The sequence below is a fragment of the Glycine soja genome, chromosome 17 (assembly GCF_004193775.1).
Source record: "Glycine soja cultivar W05 chromosome 17, ASM419377v2, whole genome shotgun sequence".
Taxonomy (NCBI): domain Eukaryota; kingdom Viridiplantae; phylum Streptophyta; class Magnoliopsida; order Fabales; family Fabaceae; genus Glycine; species Glycine soja.
This window is the reverse complement of record NC_041018.1, coordinates 4,063,801-4,074,665: the sequence shown is the minus strand read 5'-3', so window position 1 is coordinate 4,074,665 and position 10,865 is coordinate 4,063,801. Positions and strand designations below refer to the sequence as shown.

At 33.4% G+C, this 10,865-nt stretch overlaps 1 protein-coding gene across 1 annotated transcript; it reads left to right on the top strand.

Moving 5' to 3' along the window:
• Window positions 1–1,757: 1,757 nt before the first annotated feature.
• On the top strand, window positions 1,758–8,053 carry LOC114393339 (casein kinase 1-like protein 1). The gene is made up of 14 exons (XM_028354638.1): window positions 1,758–2,121; window positions 2,207–2,247; window positions 3,297–3,366; window positions 3,505–3,653; window positions 3,766–3,861; window positions 3,947–4,017; window positions 5,291–5,352; window positions 5,467–5,530; window positions 5,606–5,690; window positions 5,776–5,902; window positions 6,051–6,133; window positions 6,212–6,275; window positions 6,981–7,060; window positions 7,257–8,053. The coding sequence occupies exons 1-14, from the start codon at window positions 2,046–2,048 to the stop codon at window positions 7,551–7,553; spliced, it is 1,365 nt and encodes a 454-aa protein (XP_028210439.1). The 5' UTR covers window positions 1,758–2,045; the 3' UTR covers window positions 7,554–8,053.
• Window positions 8,054–10,865: the final 2,812 nt, after the last annotated feature.

Sequence of the window (10,865 nt, the reverse complement as noted above, 5' to 3'; positions counted from 1 at the left end):
AATATATTTTAAATACATTATATAAACTATATTATATAAAACATATCAAATAGATTATTGTGTATATATTTATATGCACATTTTAAAATACAAATAAATATTATAAAAAAACATATAAAATTATTATTCTAGGTATTTTTACTGCGTTCTAGGCTAATTTTTAACAAGTCAGATTATGAAATTTTTTAAAGTTTGTTTAATTGAAAAATCAGGTTTAAAATCAGCACATTTTTGAAAAGTTTAACAAGCCAATAACAATAATACATAAAATATATTTATAAGATTTCTCATTTAGTTGGTTAGTTAAGTATTTTATTTCACATAAATAAAAGATAACAAGAGAAATTCAATTTTTATTATATAAATATTTAATACATCTATGATCAAATTGTTATTTAAAGAAACAAATTATATCACTTTTTATTAAAAGGAATTAGATTAATTCTAATAAATAATAATTTTTTATATATTTTATTATTTATTAATTTTTTATTAATTATATGTAAAAATGAGGTGTTAGAATTATATCTATCCAAAAATATCTCAAATACACCATCTTTAGTTTAGTAGAATGATATAGTGTAATTTAAATAGTTAGGTTTACTTACCGAGATGAGACTTTTACTTAATTTCATTTATTATCTTGCACAATTGTTTTAATGAAATAAAATATTTTATAAAATTTATCCAATGAATAGATTTTAAAATTACAATTAAACACTACAAGTGATAGCTTCTCCTGTCTATGTTTTTCTCTAAACATAAGATTATAAAATCAATTCCAAAATATTTTAAATTTAACTCAAAGAAGAAATGATGGCAGTGAAACATTTAATCTAGTAATATAACCACTTTAATTGTTCTATACCTTCATTTTATACTTTTTCTGTCTTTTTTTTTTATGTTGATAATCACACTAACACGTTAATATTATTCATTTTACCCCATCTTAAGGTGTAGTACAAAAATAATTTTTTGATGATAATATCACTGTCCAATAGTAACAGTTTGCATTTTGCAACGGGAGGAGTACCATAATAGAGGCATTGCCCCATTGGCAACTTATATAAATAAGTAATGATTGCATCACAGGTTACAAGGTTAGAGGAGCCAAGAAGGGCGATGACAACCAATTTTTAAAGAGTATCTTTAAGCATAATGCTCATCAAAGTTGCTTAATCTGTTTCGTTACAGCACACTACGTTTTTTTATTCATAAATAAGCAGTTTTTCTCCATAACAGAACAATTTTAAAAATTTATCAAATAAAATCACAAATCAGCACCCATTTTTATTCATCGTTCAAACTTAGACTCTTTTTTTCCCCCTCATTTTATGCAACAATTCCTTGAGTAAAGAATTGTTACATGAAACCAATTAAAGTAGATAAAAGTAATAACATTATATCTATAAAAAATAAAATAAAATTTAAAAGAGGTGACTAATTTATTTTGTCTGTAAAAAGTAATTACATAAATAAATATAGATATCGTTATTGAAAAAATCTGCCTCCAAATCCTGAATTCATGTTTGGTTCCAAAATTCCGAATGGTGAATGGACAAGAGGAAAGTGATTAAATTACTTAGGCGCAATTGGATCACGTGTGGATTACGGCGAATGATGATAGCGGATGATGGATAAGTCACGTGACGGTGGGTCCCATCAGCTACAGGAAGGAAGGAAGTTGCGCCACGCGTGGACAAACAAAAAAATAACCGACGGTTGCAAGAGTGAGAGAGAAACACCAACGCCGCACCACACCTCACCGCACCGTATCATATCCAATCCCATCACTCTTACGCCTTCTTTCTTTTTCTTCCCAATTCTCTCTTTCTTCTAACCTAACCCTACAATTATGCCCCATTAACACAAATCGCAATTACCCCAAATTCCTCACCCTACCGTAGATCCATCTCCTCTTCCTTCGTGAATTCTGGTTCAGGGTGGTTGCCATGTATGGCACTTAGTATTTTTTTCCCCTTTTTAGGATTATTAGGGGTGGGTGGGTTGTGTCTCGCTTAGGGTTCCAAAGTTTGTCGCTTTGAATGGAACCTCGTGTTGGGAATAAGTTTCGCCTGGGTCGGAAGATCGGAAGCGGCTCCTTTGGGGAGATCTATTTAGGTTCTTTTCTTTTTCATGCGCCGTTTTCTCCTCAATTTTTATTAATTTGGCTGTGTTTTGATTAGTTTTGTTGTTTCTCGTGCAGGCACTAATATTCAGACAAACGAAGAGGTTGCAATAAAGCTCGTGAGTCTTCTTCATCAATTGGGTTTTGGATTAATTCACAATTTTATTCATGTTTCCGCAATTTTTTCTTGATTTTTTTTATTTGCCTTTTTTTGTTTCTTTTGAAGCCTGAAATGGAGGAAAAAAATGTGATTTTTGTTTATGCAGTTTAATTTGTGTTGTGTTTGAAATGGGTTTTTGGGAAAGATGGTTTCATGCTTTGGATTATGTGCAAGGGGTTGTGAAATTCGGTTTGGAGTTGTAGTTTTATCGGGAATTCTTAATGACATTGCTGTATGCTTGTATTCTGGATGTCTAGTATCATTTCCGAGTTTATTCCTGCTTCTTATTTCTTGGAGGGTGATGAAGTGCCCTCCTAAGAGGTTGCCTGTGAATGGCATTTGACGTCTAGAAACGATTCTTTGCATTTGAAAGCTTTAAAGAGACGCAAGGATGTAAGTAATATTGTGAATAAAAGTTGGGTTGTGATAGGGAATCTTTAGCCATCAGAAAACATTGTGAAATTTTATCATATGAATCAGAGATATAATTATGGTAAAGGTAGGTTGTACTTGGATCCCATAAGTAATATGCTCTGTGGATCAAGTGCAATGTTTAATGAGCTAGAGCTGCTAACTTGATGCTTGGATGTAGTGCAAAAAGAAACAATGGTTCTCGCATATTCTTCTATAGAAACTGGTAAAGGAGTTAGCTCAAAAGAATGGAGGAGGGGGATAAACAAGAATTAAACACTTCTTGTTTATTCAATCAAATTCCCTCACTCCTCAGCAAAATATTGACATTTCCCTGCCTATTCAAGACTTGTGATACATTATTTTGAAGGTTTTGGATTGGAATTTGGAAGCAATGTCATACTAATATGGCTTAACTTTATATATTGGGAACCTTTTTTTAAAAAAAACTTGTTAAGCCGGTGTTTCAACTTCAATATTGCTGCTAATCTTGGAATTTGTTTTTCTCAATTAGTCACTGGATTCTTGATATCTTCAAGTGCACTAGAGCTGATTTACTTGAACTTTATTTCTGTTCCTTGCTGCGTTTTAAATTAGGAAAATGTCAAGACAAAGCATCCCCAATTGCTGTATGAGTCCAAGTTGTACAGAATTCTCCAGGGAGGAAGTAAGGACCATTCTTATATTAACTGTTTTATACTTCTTTTGTTTGCATTCCCTGCAAGGAGCATAGTAGTGCCTCCCCCTGTAAAGTTATCTCATTTATAATTTATATCTAGCTGTAACCCAAGTTTGTTTTTGGCAGCTGGAATTCCTAATGTCAGATGGTTTGGAGTGGAGGGAGATTACAATGTTTTAGTGATGGATCTGCTTGGACCCAGTCTTGAAGATCTATTTAACTTCTGCAGTAGAAAACTATCACTAAAGACAGTTCTCATGCTTGCTGATCAAATGGTAGGCTGGGGTTAATTTTGTAAACTTTTGGTATACACAACCAGTTACAGACACAAACTTTTGCCTTTCTTTTTCCTGTAAATTTAAAAGAACTTTTTTTTTAATTATCCAGATCAACCGTGTTGAGTTCATTCATTCAAAATCATTTCTGCATCGGGATATCAAACCGGATAACTTTCTAATGGGATTAGGAAGGCGTGCAAACCAGGTGACTAATCTTGTTAAAATGTGGACTTTGTATATCTTGTAGGTTCCTATATATGGAGGTATTTATTGCATTGATGTGCATGTAGGTTTATGCTATTGATTTTGGTTTGGCTAAGAAATACCGAGATAGTTCAACACATCAACACATTCCTTACAGGTACGAATAGTTGGTGTGCATTAAATTTATACTTATCTAGGTTATTGCTGTTGTAAGGCCTTGATGGCATAGTAAAATTATCATAACTTAATTTGAACTACATTTATCTGGTGTAGTTGTATCTTGTCAAGTTGTCATATACTAAACAACTACCATATGAAAATGGCTTTGTTGATTTGGGAGGATATATGCTATTATGGCTTTATTGAGAATATAATATTATATCAAACAAAATATGCAGTGGCATACCGCCATACATTTTTAGAGAGTAGATATACCAGTAATCCAATGTTGCTACTTGCTGCTTTTCTGGGCATTCACTCTAGGTGAAGGTTCCAAATGCCAATCTATTTATAATTCCATATACTGTATTCCTGGTGGGATTTGTAACTTCTGGCTGTAGCTAAACTGGGGATTACCCAAGTTCTATGGTTTTAGGTTGCATGATAAAAACAAGTTCTGCGTTGTTTGAATTTAAACTTGTTATCACAAATCTATCTAAATTTGAATTGATTTCAGTGTTTCCTAGTTTTATCAATAATTTGGTGTTTAACTAGCTTAATGCCAGATATTGTTTAATGCTGCAAACAGACTGTAAACAGTAATTAAATAAATAAATAAGGAAAAACAGAAGAATGTAAGGAGATTAAAGGAGATAGAAATTGACTTCAAAATTAAAGTTTTTCAACAGAAAATTCTTGTCAACCCACCTCAAAAGACTCAATTCTGAATTTTCTTATTAAGTAGATTATGAATTCTTATATTCTTGGGAGGGTTCCTGTCTCTGCTGTACAAGAATAATGCCTGGACCAGCCTGGCTGCTAAAAATTGGAAGGAAGCACTTAAAAAGTAAACTTGTTGCACAAAAGAATACCTTGTTGAGTTCTAGTCTTAGATTATCCTAATACATTCCTGTAATTATGGTCCTGCCCCTGCATACAAATCCTCCCCGTCTCCTAAAAAGTTATATATATATACCGTCTCCTTGAATCCCTCTTTTTGTAGATGACTTCTCATTTTGCGTTGATATCATTGCTTGATTCTTTTCTGAAACAATTTATTCACCTGATGATTTGGGGTGATGAGAAGTGCATTAATTACGCATACTAATTTCGTCTTCTGTTTATTCTAGTTTCTGGTTTCTAGGCTTACGTTGTGATTGTTATAAGTAATATCACCAATATTTGAGCAAATATTTTAGAAGGGTAGACTGCTGCTGTTTGAATATCAGTTTATTTGTAATGTGTAATCTATTCAATCATTAATACTACAGGGAAAATAAAAATTTGACTGGAACTGCAAGATATGCTAGCATGAATACTCACCTTGGCATTGGTATGTGTTATTTCATGATTCTTTACAAACATTTGTATGATAAATGGTTAAATTTTGCTATCTAATACTAATAGATACATGTTGCTTCTACTTCTCTGGTGATTGATGCTTTAGAGCAAAGCAGAAGAGATGATCTCGAGTCTCTTGGTTATGTTTTGATGTACTTCTTGAGAGGAAGGTGATTGTTGCTATCTACCCTACTCCAGTGTCTACCACAACTGTAAACTTTGTCTGATTTCCTTTTTCTTTGTAGTCTTCCTTGGCAGGGTCTTAAAGCGGGAACAAAGAAACAGAAGTACGAGAAAATCAGTGAAAAAAAGGTTTCTACCTCGATTGAAGTAAGTTAAATTATAGGCCTTTTTTTTAATGCATATTAGACGTGCATTTTCATGAATTACACCGAGAATTTATTGCTTATTCCAGGCCTTGTGTCGAGGTTATCCAACAGAATTTGCATCTTACTTCCATTACTGCCGATCATTGAGGTTTGATGATAAGCCAGATTATGCTTATCTCAAAAGGATATTCCGTGACTTGTTCATTCGTGAAGGTTTGTAATTTTTCTTATATAAAAAGGGCCCCTTTTCCCCCACTTCTTAAGTTTATCATTTGTATACTTACTCATATATTTCTGCATTTCAATATATGTAGGATCGTATTTTGAATTTGCTTTGCTTACCAAGTTAACATTTGAACAGGATTCCAGTTTGATTATGTCTTTGACTGGACCATTTTGAAGTATCAGCAATCACAGCTAGCCACTCCTCCAACACGGGCCATTGTAAGTGTTATTCTTATTTCCCCTTTTGGGACTATTTTTTTGTCTGCAACTGATGAAACTTCCCAATGTTTTGTTTAGGGTCCTAGTGCTGGAACCAGTTCTGGAATGCCCCCGGCTGTTACTAATGCTGATAGGCATACAGGTAGTTTGTTCAAGTTCTCTTGTCGAGTGATAGGCCTCTCATATTTTTATATGCATGTTCCTTTATCACATTGTACTTAAGTAATTTTGGTGGCGAAGTGTTCATTTTCTGTTTTCTTTCATTTTCTGAAAATAATTTTCATTTTCTGAAAATAATTTTCATTTTCAGATTTTCAAGATTTAGAAAACATGTATTGAGAAGAAAGTACTCTAAGGTGTCACCGCATTTTCACTTTTTCAGAAAAGATTGAAAACGTTGATTTGTTGTTTTTAGTTTTGGGCCTGTTTTTGAAAATATTTTCTGAGAAAATGTTTTCTTAATTATAAACAAACATATTTTCACTCTTATTTTCTGTTTTCTTTGAAAATGAAAACAGAAAACACTTAAACCAAGCGTCACCTTTATTTCTCAAGTGTATGTTTTCCTTTATATTCATGTAACCATGCTTTTCTAATAGTGTCAGAAATGATCAATTTTTTCTTGATTTAACTCATATTATTTTTATTCATTCTACAGAAATTATTGATTTTTAGCCATCTTCTATTCTTCCATGTTGCTTTCTTATTACTTTCTCTTTGTTTTTCAATGATCCATTGATTTAGGTTTTGAATAGCATGCCTCTTGGAATTTGTTACTTGAGTTTTTAAATGGTTTCTAATTGCCTTCTGATCTGTTTGGTGTTTTTCTATATTTCCCGTCTCACAGGAGGGGAAGAAGGGCGACCTCCTGCTTTGGTTTCAGTGGATTCCTCGAGGCGGAGAATGTCAGGGCCCATTTTAAATACTGTAAGTTTCTCAAAGCCAAAAAAAATTGATCACCAACTGTTATTAAGGATGTTGTTCTGAGTTTTTAGAGAACATGATTTACATGTGGTTCCTTTTGCAAAATAAGATTATCGTTACTGATCTGTAAATTGTATGTGCAATCATAGGTAGCTTTACTTTTTCTGACTTAATAATTTCCTCATCTATGAACATGCAGTTATCAAGTGCCAATGTCTTGGGTCAGTCAAGTGGATCATCTAGGCGGGCTGCTGTTTCTAGTAGCCGTGATGCATTTGTTGGTGCTGAGTCAGATATTCGGACTCGCACTGCTGAGGCTAGCCCTGGAGCAGCACATCGAGGTTTGAGTGGGCAAAGAAGTTCACCAATTGGATCTTCTGATCCTAAGAGAGTTGTATCATCCGGGAGAAATGCTTCTCATGTGAAAAATTATGACACTGCGCTTAGGGGCATGGAAGGTTTGCAATTAGAGAATGATGAGAGGACCCATTATTAATTTCACACCACACCTAGTGAATTTGAGTTGATAGGCACTGCCAACGTTGCCTGTGTTGCTAAGTTGAGCTGTGAGGAAATTTGGATCTGAACTTGAAATTCTGCCTTTGTATTGTTAACTCATCTGGTCAAACCGATGAAGCTGTGAAGCTGAAATAATTTGAGCTAAACCAGGGATTGTGCTTGCTGTAAAGCTCAGTTTTAATTGGCACTCTGGCTGGAACTCCTAAGTTTTATAACATATTTTTCTGTGAGTTATTATATTGGCTTACCAGATGTTTACAGTTTCACGCACGTGGACTGCAAATGTCAAAACTATCAAATACCAGCAAAAAATGTAATTAGCCATTGTACTCTTGTTGGATAAAGATTCCCCTGGTTTACACGATGTAATTGTCTGGCAAATATTTTGGTATTAGGAACACTTGAATGTTCTTATCTGTGAGGTTCCTTCAAAAAAGCTGAAATCATAGCATCTCTCTGGTTTTTCTTGGTTCTATCACAATAAACTTGTATGCATTTTATGTTGATCTGTGAAAAGGTTTTCATTATAAATATAAATGGGATGGATTGTCCGCTCTACTCATCATGTCTGAAATTCACATACTCCTTTCATTTGCTCGTTGATGAAACTAGACTTGCTTAGCAAATTCAATATCCTTATTTGCATGGTTGCAAACTCGAGCTTAAGAAAACTCAAGCTTTCAAAAGCTTTAGTTTAGACTAGTAAATTGAGTTTACTGAATTTAAATATTAGGTTTAATCAACATTTTAGTTCCTGTAAAATATTTCTTTTTGTTTTTAGTTATTATAATTTTTTTGTTCAAAGTAGTCTTTGTAATGCCAGAATATTTTGTTTTGATTCTTATCGTTGCTTTCCGTTAAGGGCTTGTGACTCATGGGATGTCATGTCATATAGGATTATTCAATAGCAACAGTTTTATGTCAGAAGCCAAAATGAAAAAAAAAAACTATTGGGACTATTTTGGAAAAAAAATAAAAATAAAACAAAATAATATATTTATATTTTATATGAACCATACTGGCGTGGCATTCTGTGAGCCATGTTAACACTTGATAGGTGACTAGTAGCAGACTAAAATAAAATTAAAAAAAAATTCAATATGACGTGGACTCATTCAAATAATTTTTTTTGTAAGAACTAAAAACAAAAACAAAAAAGTATAGGAGCAAAATATTAATTAAGCCTAAAATTTGTGATGATATTCAATTATAACAAATCTATCACAGGTTATAATAGACACAAACTTGCATGCTTGTACATATGATTGGTTATCATTTGATTTTACTCTAAAATTATGGTCCATCTACATAGTTAAAATGTTACAAACTATGGTCACATTACATTTCGCATCATAGCATGTTAGAACTTAGAAGGATATAGTTGATAAGTTATTGCTATTGCTACTGCAATGCCCTTTATTTAGCACATATCCTTGATCCTTGGCGATGAGTTGACAACACCGGATGCTTTTGATGCTGGTTCACAATGAATGTTAAGTTCATAGGCATTCTCTTGTGATAGAAGAAGGATCACATGTTGAAAACATTAAGTTTAAAATGGTGAGGGTTTGATCAATTAGTGTAATTAATTCAGTAAAATGTCACATTTATGTTGGCTTCGCAGTGGTAGGTAGCATAAAACACAGTCCTGTCAATTGGAGGCAACAATTATATTGGAGACCCACTAAATTGTTTACTTGAGGGTTTTGTGAGTTTTCATAAACATGAATATATCCAAGTTTATCTTCAAAAAAAGTTTTACAGTAAGTTAATCTGTTGTTCTCTATCTAAGAAAATGGTAAATTCAAGTAAGTCTTAACTCAGTTTTACAACAGTGTTCATTTATCTGATTTAAAATCTGATGTACGAAACTAATAAGATGATATTCATTTGCAATGGGAATATGTTATCTGTATGACCCTGTTATCTAGGAATTCTGTAGAAGTTTTGCTCGTGAAAAATAGTGTATAATGTTGATTGATTTGTAGTAACTTGTTCGTTAATTGGTAACTCAGATGCTAATGCATTATGAATTCTTGGCCTTGGCAGTAGTGACAGTAGCCAATTGTGAGTTCCGCAAATGCGTATGCTTTGTTGACCCATAAGTAACTAAAATCTGATGCTTTGGGTAAAAGCAAGGGATATAGTATATACTTTTTTCGAAGCCTCACGTTTTTTTAGCATCTGGCTATTTTTACATGTAAATTGCCGTCTTAAACTTTAATAGCTTCCTTTGGACTTTTGAATCACTATTCTTGGCCTCACTGGATTGTAGAGATAATCAAAGGTTGAATTTGACGAATACAGACATCTTGAATGTGATCGCTTGTAGAAATCGGGGGTCGGCAAATGTCATCAAAGGGATTGTTGCTGAACAATCCTTCTGCTATTTACAAAGGGCGGATACTATCAGTCAGATTGCTAAGGAACATGCTGACAGTGGGCATGTTGAGTTTCTATCTGAAATGTCGGATGGAAAAATAGAGACTAACACATCTCTGTCCTTAAAGGTTGGTCAGAAAGACAAAACCAGTTGGTTTCATTGGTGAAAATCCTAACGCAAGGCAAGTTATATAGTGTTTGCCATGTACCTAATACTATTAGAATTATGCAAGTCCTATAACTTGTTAATACACTAGCTGCTTAGCAAATCACGATGATCCCCAGATAGGATTTACTTCTCAACAGGGAAAAGAGTGTACATAAGAAACAATTCTGCTGAAATTATGCAACAGTGGAAGAATCATTCAAGAATCTGGAAAGGAATATTAAGAATCATTCAAGAATCTGGAAAGAAATATTAATTGTTTTTTTTTTTAAAATAAAATTAATAAGACTCTAACATGCATAAAATTCACTTCATTCACCAGGTTCTAGTGAATCCCCCCGCGTACTGAAGAAGTCTTCACAAACTCTAAAAGCAGCATGCAGCATCGAAATGTTTGTTCCTGAGCCGTATTATCACTCAGAAAAGGTCCTTGTGGGCCCCGAATCTCAACGACTCAATCAATTCAAACATAAAGTTACTTCAAAGAAGGCTCCTCCTCCTACTAGCATTCAAATTTTCATCAATTTTTCGGATGTGGGGAAAAAAATAGAAGAATATCAACTGGGACAACCAGTGAACCACATTTACTATTAGATATTCACTCGACACATCAAAACGAGGGGGGCACCGATTGAAAGTTATAAGTATTGAACATACATGCACTAATTTTGTCCAAATTATAAGCAACCATTATAAACTTCAGTCTAGAAGGAAATGAAACTCCAAATGAACCAACCAGAG

Excerpts from the sequence above, each read along its gene's own strand:
- LOC114393339 (XM_028354638.1), top strand. The coding sequence starts at position 2,046 with ATGGAACCTCGTGTTGGGAATAAGTTTCGCCTGGGTCGGAAGATCGGA. Across the intron at positions 2,248-3,296 it reads AAGAGGTTGCAATAAAGCTC|GAAAATGTCAAGACAAAGCA; the intron begins GTGAGTCTTCTT and ends GTTTTAAATTAG. Across the intron at positions 3,367-3,504 it reads CAGAATTCTCCAGGGAGGAA|CTGGAATTCCTAATGTCAGA; the intron begins GTAAGGACCATT and ends TGTTTTTGGCAG.